Genomic DNA, 16,497 nt, shown 5'->3' on the forward strand with positions numbered 1-16,497 from the left:
AAAATGTATGTGCACCTGGCTGTGGGTAATACTGCAAAGGGGAAAGTGTGGAAGACCCAGGCAAAATACCAGCAGCTCCTGTGGGGGTAGCGCTACACTTAACTCCATTACCCTAAATTACCATACAACTACTGTACCCTTCACTGCCCTGAAGACAATTCCCTTACCATTGCATACAGCTACCCTGCCTACAATTACCTTACAACTATCCCACAGAATATTTCTATATAAACTGCCTAGCAGTAGCAGGAACCGTCTGTTTAACGTTCCCGCTCACTCTCCGCCTTCCTTGTGGCCTCTGCTGACTGAAAACCCCGCTCCGCCTTCCTCTCCCCCTCTCGCTATAGATCACATCCAATCTCTCCTCGCCTACCCGAAGCTAGAAAGCACCGCCTTCCCTAACCCCAGTCCAGCCAATCTGACAGACAACCAACCGTCAAACCGATGCTTATCCAATCCGGATTACTAAACTATAATATCTGCGACGCTATTGGAGAACAAGCTGCTGGCTGCCTATTGGCGAAGAGTAAGGAAGTAGGCGTGTGGAGACGCCCAGTATGTGCTGGGTTACTGAGGCTCCGCCCTGGCGTCGTGTACACAGTTTGCAGAGAGGTGGTTTCTTACAGCGGCACTGTACAGCCTGGACACAGGTAAGGACCATTGTCATTTATTGGGTCAGATGTGCTCTGCTCATAGGACTGTGTGCACATAGACTACATGGAATGCAGCGATCAGCCATTTACAAGCCGTGCATTTATGTTGCATGTCATTGCAGTGCAAACCATGACCTCATTTCATACATTACACATAACGAGCCTGGGTTGTTGTTACACTGAGTCGTGCATGGTTCATAGCAATGTATCTTCTCATCTGTTCTGTCATTACAATACATGTTTCTATACTAAAACAGGAGAGTGAAGATGTATCATTGATGATTGTTACAAAGGACTACATTGCTCACCTTATTATATCACAGGGTGAAGTTTTCCCATAAAATCAGGAGCCCTCCATTCTTCAGGCTGCAATGTGACATATCAGAGCTATGAAATGTCATAGCAGTCTGAGCTGATCTAGTCTGGTCTGCAGCTTTTCAAGCCACACTTGCCGTGATCAGAAGAGGTCTTCTGGCAGATTGATTTCCACTAAGGATGAGCTCCGGCGTCTTCTCACAACCCACGTGCAGAGCCCGCCAGGAAGTTGGCGCTGCGCTAATCACAGGCAGTGATTAGCGCAGCGCCAACTTCCTGGCGGACTCTGCACGTGGGCTGTGTGAACACGCCTTAGCTCATCCTTAATTTCCACCATGGTTTCCTTCAAGTGCATTAAGATTACCTTCACGTTCATCCACTGGCCCGAGTGTTGAATAGTCCACCCGCATTGTGGAGATAGATTACCTCCTATGCATCTTCTAAAGAGTAGTGCGTTTCTATCCAGGCTGAGAAAGCACACAATTGTGTACACACTCCTGATATACATACATGTGAACCAAGCCTTACTGTGGATCTAGATTGCCACCACCCTATTGTGGATCTCTTTATAGTGAAGCTAGATTGCCCCCTTGCTGTGGAGCTGGATTACCTCCTTTATGATGACCAAGTTCCCATCCACACATGCAAGAAGACCTCCCTTTACTGTGGAGCTAGGAGGCCTCCCTTTACTATGGAGTAAGGATGAGCTCCGGCGTGTTCGCATGCTGCACATGCCGAGCCCGCCAGGAAGTCGGCGAGACGCAGCGCTAATCACAGGCAGTGAGACATTTCCCGATCTCTGCAGCCGCACATCGGGAAATGTCTCACTGCTTGTGATTAGCGCTACGCCGTGCCGACTTCCTGGCGTGCTCGGCACGTGCAGCATGCAAACACGCCGAAGCTCATCCTTACTGTGGAGCTAGGAGGCCTCCCTTTACTGTGGAGCTAGGAGGCCTCCCTTTACTGTGGAGCTAGGCGGCCTCCCTTTACTGTGGAGCTAGGCGGCCTCCCTTTACTGTGGCGCTAGGCGGCCTCCCTTTACTGTGGCGCTAGGCGGCCTCCCTTTACTGTGGCGCTAGGCGGCCTCCCCTTACTGTGGCGCTAGGCGGCCTCCCCTTACTGTGGCGCTAGGCGGCCTCCCCTTACTGTGGCGCTAGGCGGCCTCCCCTTACTGTGGCGCTAGGCGGCCTCCCCTTACTGTGGCGCTAGGCGGCCTCCCCTTACTGTGGCGCTAGGCGGCCTCCCCTTACTGTGGCGCTAGGCGGCCTCCCCTTACTGTGGCGCTAGGCTTTAAAAAAGGCCTGGATTCTTTTCTAAATGTACATAATATAACTGGGTACTAACATTCATAGGTAAAGTTGTTCCAAGGAAAATCCGATTGCCTCTTGGGGATCAAGAAGGAATTTTTTCCCTGCTGTAGCAAATTGGAGCATACTTTGCTGGGGTTTTTCGCCTTCCTCTGGATCAACTGTGGTTATGGGATTGTATTTTTTATTTCATTTTTTTTGGTTGGACTTGTGTCTTTTTTCAACCTGACTAACTATATAACTACGTATATGAATCCGACATCCTTCATCGCGGCTTGCATATGACTTCTTTAAGAGAATGCAATGCAAATCGTATTGAAATTGCAGCAAAAGTAGTGCAGGAACCTTTTTCTAAGTCCGAGCGACTCAAGTTGCTCCTATTAGAGCTAGGGTTGTCCCGATACCACTTTTTTAGGACCGAGTACAAGAACCGATACTTTTTTTTCAAGTACTCGCCGATACCGATACTTTTTTTTTTTTTTAATGTCACGTGACAGTGTTTTTTTTTTTTTTGTTTTTTTTTAACAGTGTTTTCTTTATTTTTTTTGGGGGGGGGGGGGGGGTGAACGGTGTATGTGTGTGTGTTTTTTTTTGTTTTGTTTTTTTACAATTTTTATTTTTTACAATAATATTTTTTTTATTCTTTATATGGTTTTTTTTTTTTTTTTTTTTAATTCAGCCCTGTTGGGGGGCTTTGGTGAGATATCAGGGGTCTTAACAGACCTCTGATATCTCCCCCTTGAGACAGAGAAAGAGACAGAGGATAGAGATTTCCCAGTCCCCTTGTCTGCAGCCTCAGCTGCACTGAGAATGAATGGAGAGAAGACAGCAGCTCCTCTCCGTTCATAAACTGACACATCGTAATCACAAGAGATTACAAGTCAGCTGACTCTGTCCATTCACACAGCGGAGAGAGACAGCAGAACGGAGGGGACAGAGAAGGAGAGGGGAACGGAGGGGACAGCGGAGAGGCACAGGGAAGGAGAGAGGAACGGAGAGGGACAGCGGAGAGACACAGCAGAACGGAGGGGACAGCGGAGAGGCACAGGGAAGGAGAGAGGAGCGGAGAGACACAGCAGAACGGAGGGGACAGCGGAGAGGCACAGGGAAGGAGAGAGGAACGGAGAGGGACAGCGGAGAGACACAGCAGAACGGAGGGGACAACGGAGAGGCACAGGGAAGGAGAGAGGAACGGAGGGGACAGCGGAGAGGCACAGGGAAGGAGAGAGGAACGGAGGGGACAGCGGAGAGGCACAGGGAAGGAGAGAGGAACGGAGGGGGACAGCGGAGAGACACAGCAGAACGGAGGGGACAGCGGAGAGGCACAGGGAAGGAGAGAGGAACGGAGAGGGACAGCGGAGAGACACAGCAGAACGGAGGGGACAGCGGAGAGGCACAGGGAAGGAGAGAGGAGCGGAGAGACACAGCAGAACGGAGGGGACAGCGGAGAGGCACAGGGAAGGAGAGAGGAACGGAGAGGGACAGCGGAGAGACACAGCAGAACGGAGGGGACAACGGAGAGACACAGGGAAGGAGAGAGGAACGGAGGGGACAGCGGAGAGGCACAGGGAAGGAGAGAGGAACGGAGGGGACAGCGGAGAGGCACAGGGAAGGAGAGAGGAACGGAGGGGGACAGCGGAGAGACACAGCAGAACGGAGGGGACAGCGGAGAGGCACAGGGAAGGAGAGAGGAACGGAGGGGACAGCGGAGGGGGACAGAGGAACGGAGGGGGCCGCTGTATGTCACTAAAGCTGCTGAAAGCCGCTGGGGGAGAATCTTGTAACTCCCCCACGCGCCGATCACAGCTGTCCTCTAGGTATCGGGGGAAGCATCGGGAGCATTTGCCCGAGTACAAGTACTTGGGCAAATGCTCGGTATCGGTGCTGATACCGATACTAGTATCGGTATCGGGACAACCCTAATTAGAGCAGTTCCATTGCTGCTAATAAGGGGGTGACTTGTCATGCGGCTTTGAACTCTCAAGTCGCATGACAAGTCGCGGCAGTGTGAACCAGGGCTTACTGTGGAGCCCGATTACCTCTCTCACTGTGCTGTGGAGCTTGATTACCTCCCTCGCTGTGGAGCTCGATTACCTTTCTTACTGTGGAGATAGCTTACCCTCCTTTTACTGTGGAGCTAGATTCCAGTGTACAAAAATAACCCACCACAGCATTGTCCAGAAGTGCTTTCCTCAGCCTTGCAGCATGCAGCAGAACTAACCCTTAGGGGTATTGGAAACGTCCATATACAGTTCAATCCATATATTTTTGGACACAGGCACAATTTTCGTTTTTTCAAGTATTTACCAAAACATATTTAAGCTATAGTTATGTAATGGATATGGGCTGAAAGTGCATACTCAGGGGTTTAATTTGAGGGTATGTACATCCAAATTGGAGGAAGGCTTTAGGAATTACATCTCTTAAGAATAGTCATCCCCCTTTTTCAAGAGACCAAAAGTAATTGGACATTTGAATCAAAAGCTGTTTCATGGGCAGGTGTGGGCTACTCCTTCGTTATTTCTTCATCAATTAGGTTACTTTCACACTGGAGCATGGTGGGCGTTGGTAAAGAGGCGCATTACCATTGTTTAGCCACGCTATTTGGCCGCTAGCAGGGCTTTTTTGACTATTCTGCAAGCGCATCGCTCCAGTGTGAAAGCGCTCGGGCTTTCACATTGGAGACACAGCAGTGGCTGTTTCAGGGCGCTTTGCAGGCGCTATTTTTAGCACTGTAGTGCCTGCAAAGCACCCCATTGTGAAAGGGGCCTAAAGCAGGTGAAAGGTCTGAAGTTGATAATAAAGGCCTCGTATGCATGATACGAAAATCACATGGGAAAAGTCTTAAGACGAGCTGTCTGTGGATTTTCGGATTGTTAGTATGGTGCTTTCCACAGCTGATTTCACTTTTTTGTCAGACAAAAGCTGGATGTGCTGGTTATAAAATTTTTGTCGAATGTGAACTCAACGTCTGATTTTCGGATGGTCAGTAGAGAAATCGTCACACAAAAGTCAAAAGCACAAACACGCCTGATCGGAATCAAGGAACGACCGGGAAGAGTTTGGTCTTGTCAACGACTATTCATAAACTAGAATAAAAATTTGTGGGTACAGAGGATTCACCAGAAGGTGCAAACCATTCATAAGCCTGAAGAATAGAAAAGCCAGATTAGACTTTGCCAAAAAACATCTAAAAAAGCCAGACCAGTTCTGGAAAAGCATTCTTTGGATGGATGAAACTAAGATTAATCTGTACCAGAATGACGGGAAGAAAAAAATGTGGAGCAGGCTTGGAACAGCTCATGATCCAAAGCACACAACGTCATCTGTAAAACATGGTGGAGGCAGTATGATGGCATGGGCATATGCATGGCTTCCAGTGGCCCTGGGTCATTGGTGTTTATTGATGACGTGACACAAGACAGAAGCAGCCGGATGAATTCTGCAGTGTTTAGAGATATACTGTCAGCCCAGATTCAGCCAAATGCAGCAAAAGTTGATTGGACGGCGCTTCACAGTACAGATGGACAATGATCCAAAGCACACTACAAAAGCAACCCAGGAGCTTTTGTAGGAAAAGAAGTGGAATATACTGCAATGGCCAAGTCAGTCACCTGATCTCAACCCAATTGAGCATGCATTTCACTTGCTGAAGGCAAACTAAAGGCAGAAAGATCCACAAACAAAGAACTGAAGACAGCTGCAGTTAGAGCCTGGCAAAGCATCAGAAAGGAGGAAACCCAGTCTTTAGTAATGTCCATGGGTTCCAGACTTCAGGCAGTCATTGCCAGTAAAGGATTCTCAACAAAATATTTAAAAATGAACATTTTATTTATGATTATATTCATTTGTCCAATTCTATTTGAGCCCCTGAAAGGGGGGGGGGGGGGGGTTGTGAACAAAAATGGTTGCAGTTCCTAAAATTTGTACTTGATATTTATGTTCAACCCCTTAAATTAAAGCTGGAAATCTGCTCTGCAAATTAGGGGTCGACCGATTATCGGTGTGGCCGATATTCACTTTTTTAGAAGTATCAGTCAAAAAACTGACCGATATTACCAATATTGCTTCAAGGGATTTTACCTGAGTCATGCATGCAGCTGCATGCATGACCCCGGTACAGTTCTTTATAGTCGACTTTATTTTAATAATAACCGATTCGGCTCAGCAGCCGTTCGGCTATTATTACAAGCAGCGGGAAGGGACGCTCCTCCACCACCACCTTCTGCCGCTCGCCCGGGCTCTACCGTCCCATCGGGAGGCCTGAGCAACCAGCTGGCATGTCATGACATCACTTCACGGATTACTAGCATCTTAAGGGTGCCAGTTTAAAAAAAATTAAGTATTCAAAAACGCCGATCTTGACGTTTTTTGAATACTTTGAAGTGCAGAGGAGGGGGTTTGGGGTCTAATAGACCCCTGATCTCTCCATAAAGAGTACCTCTCACATGCCTATTACTGTCACAAATGATGTTTACATTCCTTGTGACAGCAATAACAGTGATAAAAAAACAAAAAAAAATTAAAATAAAAGTGTAAACCATAATTTTTTTTTTTTTAAATGTACAAAATTTCGGCAAAAAATATCGGTAGGAGAGGTAGCCAAAATATTGGTATCGTATTGGCACCGAAAAAACAATATCAGTCAATCCCTACTTCAAATTCATTTGGATTGTTTCTTCTTAACTCTGGTGTACAGAGCCAAAAGTATGAAAATTGTGCCTGTGTCCAAATATATATGGACTTAACTGTATGTTTATCCAGTGTGGTGTAGAACTAACCCTTCCATTCCCACTCTGCCTATTTGGCAGAAGTTATTTTCTTCTTCTGTTTACAGCAAAAGACCTGCTGTTTGCTATTTAGCGCATAAAAAAAAGCACTCTATCTAAAAATGTTTACTATATTTGTATATTTCGTGAATATAAAACAGCGTTGAATGTGTTTGGTTTTTTTTTTTTTTTTTTGTTTTTTTCTTTGTTTATTGCCATAAATATTTTTTTTCATTAAACAGAAACCTCTGGCTACCTTTCCTAATTTATACCAATGATGCCCATGCATTTGTGTCTCATATAATGTATAGACATCTGCAGTAAAGCTTGAATCAAGACACGTGGATTTGTCAAATATACATTAACAAAAGCATATTTTAAAAAAAGTTTTGCAAAATGGGATATAGTACGATCATATGATTGCTACAGGAATAATGTACATTTGTATAGAACAGAATAGAATGGTCTATTAATAAATGTTGACATTTTTTCTTGTCAGTATATCTATCAATTGGTTTCAATATACACTATATTGTCAAAAGTATTGGGCCGCCCGCTTTGACACGCACATGAACTTTAATGGCGTCACAGTCTAATGCCCTGTACACACAATCGGACATTCCGACAACAAAATCCATGGATTTTTTCCGACGGATGTTGGCTCAAACTTGTTTTGCATACAGACAGTCGCATAAAGTTCTCGGAAACTCTGATCGTTCTGAACGCGGTGACGTAAAACGCGTACGTTGGGACTATAAACGGGGCAGTAGCCAATAGCTTTCGTTTCTTAATTTATTCTGAGCATGCGTGGCACTTTGTGCATCGGAATTGTCCACACACGGTCGGAATTTACGCAAACAGATTTTGTTGTCGGAAAATTTTATAGCCTGCTCTCAAACTTTGTGTGCCGGAAATTCCGATGGAAAAAAGTCAGATGGAGCCTACACACGGTCGGAATTTCCGACAACAAGCTCCGATCGCACATATTCCGTTGGAAAGTCCGATCGTGTGTACAGGGCATTAGTCCGTAGGCTTTAATATTGAGTTGGCCCAACCTTTACAGCTTCAACTCTTCTGGGAAGGCTGTCCACAAGGTTTAGGAGTGTGTCTATGTGAGTGTTTGACCATTCTTCCAGAAGCACATTGGTGAGGTCAGGCACTGATGTGGATGAGAAGGCCTGGCTTGCAGTCTCTGCTCTAATTCATCCCAAAGGTGTTCTACCGGGTTGAGGTCAACCCCAAACTTGCTTATCCATATCTTTATGGACCTTGCTTTGTGAACTGGTCCAAATCATTTGGTGAAGGGGGGATTATGGTCTGGGGTTGTTTTTTTCAGGGGTTGGGCTTAATGCTAGGGCTGAAACAACTAATCGATTAATCAATTTATGAAATTAATCGATTACTATTTTCATAATCGATTATTCGGCCAGTAACATAATGGGGTTAAAAAAAACCTAAAATGAGCCCTTTATAGTACAAAAAGAGCAAATAATCGCTAATGCAAATATTACTTTCACAGTTCTACACACAAAAAATTAACCCCTTACAGTAGTGATTATCTGCTTTTTTTTGTACTGTAAAAGGGCTCATTTTAGTTTTTTTTCACCCCATTATGTTACTAAACGTCTTAGACCTGTTTTTTTTTTTTTGGTGCTTTTTTGCAGAAACGCACTACAGTTCTTTCACATGGTTTCCTATGGGACACGTTCACGCAAAACGGTGCTTTTTTTGGTTCAATATACTTCAATAGAGAAGCTGCGAAAAGCATGTAATGCGTTTTTGCAGCAATATGTGTTTTTTTAATCTGCCCAACAACAAATTGGCCAAAAAAATGCAAAAACACAAATCACAGCAAAATCGCGTGCACAAAAATCAAAACGCACAGCAAAAAGCACTGCAGAAACAGATGAAAAGCAAACTACTGAGCCTTATGCTGGCCACACGGATCAATTTTCAGACGAGAATATTCAGACGAAAAATCTTTGTACATTAACTGAATGAAAGAACGAATGTTCTTAAAATTAAATTTTTTTTGAAGGAAGACATTGTTTTTGTTTTTAATAAAAAAAAAAAAAATGTGATCACTGAGTCTGGTGATATTTACCAGATTCACCCTTTAATAGTATATACAGTATATCTCCTCTAATAGTTTATACAGTATATTTCCTCTAATAGTATATACAGTATATCTCTCCTCTAATAGTATATACAGTATATCTCTCCTCTAATAGTATATACAGTATATCTCTCCTCTAATAGTTTATACAGTATATTTCCTCTAATAGTATATACAGTATATCTCTCCTCTAATAGTATATACAGTATATCTCTCCTCTAATAGTTTATACAGTATATCTTCTCTAATAGTATATACAGTATGTCTCTTCTGTCTGTTATTCTCAGAGTGGATTCAATATTTTGCTCCCTAACCATATAGTTGGTTATTTATATTTACCACTGCATAGAGATATTTAAGAATAAGTGCCGGTTCACACTGCTGCGCTGTGAATTTGTTCCGTTTTTTTTGTCCTGTGTGAGGTGCGATTTTACAGCGAATTTCAGGAGTTGGACATAGCTGCGATTGATGTTCTAGCCAATGCAATCCTAATGTAAAAAAAAAAAGGTGTTAACTTCCTGTGCACTTCCTGGTTTTTGTGGAGAGTAGTGTGGTGGAATTCTCACATATCTGAACCAATAATGCGATTCCAGAACGATTTCCATTGATGTCTATGGAGACAAAATTCGCAACGCAGTAAACTCGCACAAGACCCTTTTTTTTATCGCATCGCATTCGTAGGGGAATCGCAACGCATGTATGTGAACGACCGTCATTGAAAACAATGACTTTATGGATGACATGCGAATTTAGAATGTTTTTGCCGCATTGCATTCGTTATGAACTCGCATCAGTGTGAACCGGCACTAAATTACCTTTTTTTTTTTTAAAACTGTACACATTAACTAAATTATGCACCACACTTATTTAAGGTTATTAACCGAATAATCGATTAATCAAAACAATAATCGGTCAACTAATCGATTATGAAAATAATCGTTAGTTGCAGCCCTACTTAATGCGTTTTTTCATGCTTTTTGCAGAAATGCAGGACATTATTTTGAACATGGATTTCTACGGAACATGTTTACAGCAATGTATTTTTGTGCCTCTGCGTTTTTGGAAAGGGTCATGGACTTCTTTTTTCGCATTTTACATGTAATAGACTTCAATGGACCCGCATCCAAAGCGCAAGCACTGCATCTTTACTGTGATTTTGCTGTGTTTTTGCTCCGATGTTGAACATTTCTTATATATTGTGACGTCACTGACCCATCATGCCCTGGGCAGTGACATCACCGTGATGACGGTGATGTCTGAATGATATCATACGCCCTATAGTTGTATAAGAAATGTCCGACAGCGGAGCAGACAGATCGGCACCGAGGAACACCGGAGGAAGAAGTGGGGGAAGAAGACATTTTTAATAAAGGACTTGTCAAAAACGGTCTCTTGTCTTTTGTCACGTTACACTACTTTTTTTAGTGAATGGGTAGGGGTACAATGTACCCCATACTCATTCACATAGGGGGGGGCCGGGATCTGGGGGCCCCCTTGTCATACCCAAGGTTGACAACTTATCGGCTGTTTAGGACGCGGTGGCTGGCTTCCCGGCCTGCTTCTTAGCAACTGGCTATATACAGTGAATGTAGGAAAAACAACACAAAAGCAAATTGCAGTAAAAATGCTGTTAAAAAAATGTGGAAAGCACTGCAAACGTTCTCAAAAGCAACATGCATGGATGTGAATCGAGCCATAAAGGTGTCGGGATACCCAGACATTTTGGACAATTTCATGCTCCCAACTTTGTGGGAACAGTTTGTGGATGGCCCCTTCCTGTTTCAGCATGACTGCATACCAGAGCACAAAGCATGTCCATAAAGACATGGAGGAACTTGACTGGCCTGCACAGAGTCATGACCTCAACTAGATAGAACACCTTTTGGGATGAATTAGAGAGGAGACTGCGAGCCAGGCCTTCTCGTCTATCAGTGCCTGACCTCACAAATGTGCTTCTGGAAGAATGGTCAAACATTCCCATAGACACACTCCTAAACCTCATTATAGGCTTACCTGTAGGTAAAAGTGGTTATAAAGGGTTTACAACCACTTTAAAGCCTGAGCACCAGGGGCGTACCTAGAGCATTTGGCACCAGGGCGGATCCTATATCTGGCACCCCTATCTGGCACCCCACCTTCACTGATCATGTCTGTACGCACTCAGCCCCCCCTCACACGTCTACACACTCAGCCCCCCTCACACGTCTACGCACTCAGCCCCCCCTCACGCGTCTACGCACTCAGCCACCCCTCACGCATCTACGCACTCAGCCCCCCCTCACGTAATGCACTCAGCCCCCCCTTCACACGTAACGCACTCAGCCCCCCCTTCACACGTAACGCACTCAGCCCCCCCTCACACGTAACGCACTCAGCCCCCCCCTCACACGTAACGCACTCAGCCCCCCCCTCACACGTAACGCACTCAGCCCCCCCTCACACGTAACGCACTCAGCCCCCCTCACACGTAACGCACTCAGCCCCCCCTCACACGTAACGCACTCAGCCCCTCCCCTCACACGTAACGCACTCAGCCCCTCCCCTCACACGTAACGCACTCAGCCCCTCCCCTCACACGTAACGCACTCAGCCCCTCCCCTCACACGTAACGCACTCAGCCCCCCCTCACACGTAACGCACTCAGCCCCCCCCTCACACGTAACGCACTCAGCCCCCCCCTCACACGTAACACACTCAGCCCCCCCCTCACACGTAACGCACTCAGCCCCCCCCCTCACACGTAACGCACTCAGCCCCCCCCTCACACGTAACGCACTCAGCCCCCCCCCCTCACACGTAACGCACTCAGCCCCCCCCTCACACGTAACGCACTCAGCCCCCCCCCACACGTCTACCCACTCAGCCCCCCCTCACACGTCTACGCGCTCAGCCCCTCAACACACCCGTAGACACTCAGCTGCCTCACACACACACCCTGTGAGACACAAGAAGAGCTGCAATCCAAAATATAGTACTGGCAGTACACACGAGGGGTGCACATGCAGGAAGCAGCCAGAGGTGGCAGTAAAGAGCCTGACTGTCAGCTGAATAACACAGAGCAGCAGCTGCTGACTGGCACGCATATAGAGAGCCGGGGCAGCTACAGGGCACCCGCCCTGCCTTGTCCCATCCCTGATAGCTGGCCTGACACCCCCCAATATGTGGCACCCGGGGCAGCCTGCCCCCCCCCCCCCCCCCCACAGGAGCTGCAAAGTGTCCTTATTCATGAGGCCAAATTATGTAACCATTTCAGTACATGCTCTGCGCTTTTATTATATGGTTTCCTAAATTGACTGTTTTGAGGAAACCTTTGTAGCAAAAAAATTTATTTGGTAATACTGTAAGGTTTAGCCTGAAATGAAAAGTGCATTTACACCTTTGCTAAATATTTCAATAAGTAAAGAATGTAATCTGGAGTTTTATGTGAGCATTTTAAGGGCTCGTTTAGACTTGCAGTTAAAAATGCATGGTTGAGCCATGTTTTTAGTGCCCGCTATCAGCCTGCTCCCTTTGTAAAACCTTACATATTCCCAGTGAAGTGACTGGCCTCAGGTGATATACAGAGGTGAAATAAAACCTCCTACAAAAGGTCTTCACAGCTGTTCCCCACCACACCGATCATTCCTGGGAGGCACTTGTGGGTGTGCGGGAGCCGCCGCAGAAATGCGGGAGTCTCCCACACCTCGTGGGAGACTTGAGATGTCTGACTGCTGCTGGTAAACGGACGTTTAAGAGCAGTTGGGCATTTTTTTCAGCTGCCCCTGAACTCTCCTCTGTTATCTTATCAGTACATGTACACAGGGTCATTTATAGTAGTTTCTAGGCAGTTGAGTTTAGAAGCATTTTTTGGAAAGCAAAAAAAATGCGTTCAGGATGGATGTTCAGAGGCATTTGAAATGGCAAATGCCTGTAAATGCGGTAACTTGTGTTTAGCCGCTTTTCGTTTACAGGCATTTTTTTTTTTATGGAGATGCATTTTTGACTATTTGAGGAAAAAAAACCCTTGTAAACGTGGCGAAACAGACATTTTTAAACGTCGGTTCCTATCTGTCAATTAAATCGTTCAGGAGAGGTTTTTGAAACGTCCCATGTACATTAAGCGTACATCAGATCAGATAATCAGATCATTAATGCATGCATAAAGAGGAATTGTACTCCTCCCTGTGTTTGTTTTTTTTTTAACCCCCCCCCCCTGCCTGTTATGCTGGGTTGTCCCTAAATTCACATACTCACTCACCTGTCTAAAGAATTTGGGGTTGTCATTTAGGGGGGTAAGGGTTCATTTTCAATATGGTTTGTTTTTAAATGCAAGCAGTATCTGAATCTGACTTTGTTATAAGCTTTTTGCAAGCCCTGTATAGTAGAGCACCAACTAGGGAAAGGAGAGGCAGCACAAGGAGCTAATTACGGTAGTTGTGCTGCAGTGCAAGGATCATGCTGATGATGGCAGAGATCAGAGTGGCAGAGAGATGAGCTCATTGGTGGAGATTTACTAAAACTGGAGCATGCAAAATCTGGTGCAGCTCTGCATAGAAACCAATCAGCTTCTAGGTTTAAGCCTAGGTTTGAAATCGTGCAATTTCAGCTGAACTCGTACAATTTCAAACCTGCATTTCAGTCCAACTTCAGGAGCAATTTCAGAGACATCTGTGCGGGTTCCTGCACAGATGTCTATTGAAATTGTTCCCGGAGATCGCCAAACGTAGTGCAGAAACCACTTTTGGGAATCGGTACGGTGCTGTTACATGTCAAAACAGCCCGATGTGAACGTGTGCCTATTTTCAGCTTAATTGAACAAGCTGAAGTTAGAAGCAGATTGGCTACCACAGAGCCGGTACAAGGGGTGGGCGGGACAATTTATTGGGGGTGCGCAGTGAAGTGTCCTCCTTCTAAAATGGGTATCACTAAATGGCTTACCGTGGGCCAAATGCGGACCGCCGCACTCTCCTATGCGGCCCGTCGCGGGACTGCCATTTAGCAGCCTTTTCTTCCCCTTGCCGTCTCTGTAATCCTCAAACAGAGCCGATAGCGCGAGGCGGGACAGTTCTGGATGGAGGGCGGAGCTGCCGGAGGTTAACAAGCAGGTGATTGGCTGCTAGGATGAAGGGCGGTCTTAGCAACCAATCACCGTCTTGCAACACCCACCCTCCATCCGAGACATGCCGTGCCTCCCTCCGATCTTCGGTCTGTGCAAGGTAAGTGAGGGAGGGGGCGAAGTTACAGGGAGTGAGGACATTGAAATGGAGGAAAGTGTGTGCTGACTCGCTGAGGACATTAAAGTGGAGTTGTTGAGGGCTGTGATGTGGTGGGCTGAGGACATCAGGGTGGGGGGGCTGAGCGGACTGTGATGTATGGGGGAGATGTGGATATTACAGTGGGGGAGATGTGGATATTACAGTGGGGGAGATTGTGGATATTACAGTGGGGGGAGATGTGGATATTACAGTGGGGGGAGATGTGGATATTACAGTGGGGGGAGATGTGGATAATACAGTGGGGGGAGATTGTGGATATTACAGTGGGGGGATGTGGAGATGGGGGGGGGGGGGGGGCGCAGTTTGCCATCTTTACCCTGGGCACCAAATGGCCTTTTCCCAGCACTGGGCTACCATGCACAGCTGCACCAGATTCAGTGCTCCAGTTTTAGTAAATCTCCCACATTGTTTCTTCTTTTACTGTCCGTTCACAGGGTGGGAGAGGGGAGGAGACCTGTAAAGCCCCATACACACCATCAGATTTACCAAAACCATGTAGTGCAAGGTCCTGCCTGATTGCATACACATTGAAGCTCCTAAGGTTTGACCTCATATTATATGGTTTTGTCTGAATATTTATCTGAAGGAAAAACTCAGCAGAAAATCTGATTTGTGAGTGTGTATGGGGCTTGAGTACTATTGCAGAGAAAAAATGGGTCTCCATGTCTGCTGACAGGGCTGTGCTGAATAGCAGAACTGTTTAAATCTCAGAACTGGATGAACAGAAATACAAATCTTTTTGGCAGGCGATGTCTTGCATACATTTCATCTGTGTATTTAGCTGTTTGCATGGAGTTCAGCTTTAATTTTTCTCTTCTTGAGGCTGAAATACCATTCTTTTATAGATGTTGGTAATTCTGCATATTCACTTTCACAGGGAGACGGAGCATGACATAAGCTTGTTTTTAATGAAATTCTCACACCATCTGCCTGAGATTAGGCAAGTTTCTATAATTGTCTGTGTTCCATGGAATGGCAGAAAATGCTTATTGCCGTGTGCTGTGTGCCTACTTTTAATAAGGCAGATGGCCTGGCTGTTGGATTTAGAAGCAAAAGAAAATACATCAAACACTGTAAAAAGAAAACTAACAGATTAAATATGATGCACGCAGCAATTAAGGTTGTTTTTACAAGAAAATTTGAATCCGGCACTTTCCTCTATTTAATGATAAATTTAAAATGAGTCACAGCATGAATAATGGAAATTTAATAGTAGGGAATGCTAGATGTACACTTTGATAGATCCATCCAATTCCAATAATAGTGCAGGTTGCTGCCCTTTGGTACATTGACCAAAATATGCTCAGCTATTGTTCTAATAAGGAGCTGATTCATTTTTAAAATTAAATATCTTTCGGTACCTTCTAAGGTGTTTTTTTTTTATTGTTTTTGTTTGTTTTTGTTTTTTTGCCTTTTTTTTATTGGGTGTTACAAACTAAAATTTTGGTGTGCTGATTTATTTTACATTTTTTTTTTATTGTTATATTAAAGAGCAAGCATAAACGGATAAAGTTTGTATTTGCTAAAATACGCTAATATGCAACCCCAAGGTTGGGACGCTGTGTAAAATCTATATATAAACAAAATGCAATGATTTGCAGATTTTATGAACCCTTATTTTATTTACAATAGAAAACAGAAAACGTACAGACCTGACAGCAGGGATTTTACTAGAGCTGCACGATTAATCGTTAAGAATCGAAATCGCGATCTTTTTCTCTTCCCGATCTTCAAAACAGCATGTCATGATTCTTTCTAACAAATGCAGAGAGTTCTCACAGCTGGGAAAGAAAAAAAAAATCCGGCCAGCCTGCCAAGTTTAATCACAACACACAAATAAGTAGGAACAAAGTATCTTTTCCTTCTTTTATCAAAGGAAAGAACTCTGACATGTAAATGAAGGAAGTTTAACCATAAAGACCAAACCTTTTCTGACATTTGTTGATTATAAGTAAAAATCATTATTTTCTGCTAGAAAATTACTTGGAACACCCAAAAATGATATAATTTTTTTTTTTTTTTTAGCAGAGACCCTATAGAATAAAATGGTGGTTGTTGGAATATTTTATGTCACACCGTATT

The 16,497-nt window shown here is 44.9% G+C and overlaps 1 protein-coding gene across 3 annotated transcripts in view; it reads left to right on the forward strand.

Annotated features, from left to right (window-relative positions):
• Positions 1-499: 499 nt before the first annotated feature.
• CEP57L1 (centrosomal protein 57 like 1) overlaps positions 500-16,497 on the forward strand; it is a 70,098-nt gene continuing 54,100 nt past the window's right edge. For all 3 annotated transcript variants that reach the window (XM_073627050.1, XM_073627051.1, XM_073627052.1), the window contains exon 1: positions 500-650. In XM_073627050.1, coding sequence (XP_073483151.1) covers positions 558-650 — 93 coding nt within the window. In that variant the 5' untranslated portion in view covers positions 500-557. The remainder of the gene's footprint in view (positions 651-16,497) is intronic.

This window comes from Aquarana catesbeiana, linkage group LG04 (genome assembly GCF_042186555.1).
Source record: "Aquarana catesbeiana isolate 2022-GZ linkage group LG04, ASM4218655v1, whole genome shotgun sequence".
NCBI classification, from domain to species: Eukaryota; Metazoa; Chordata; class Amphibia; order Anura; family Ranidae; genus Aquarana; species Aquarana catesbeiana.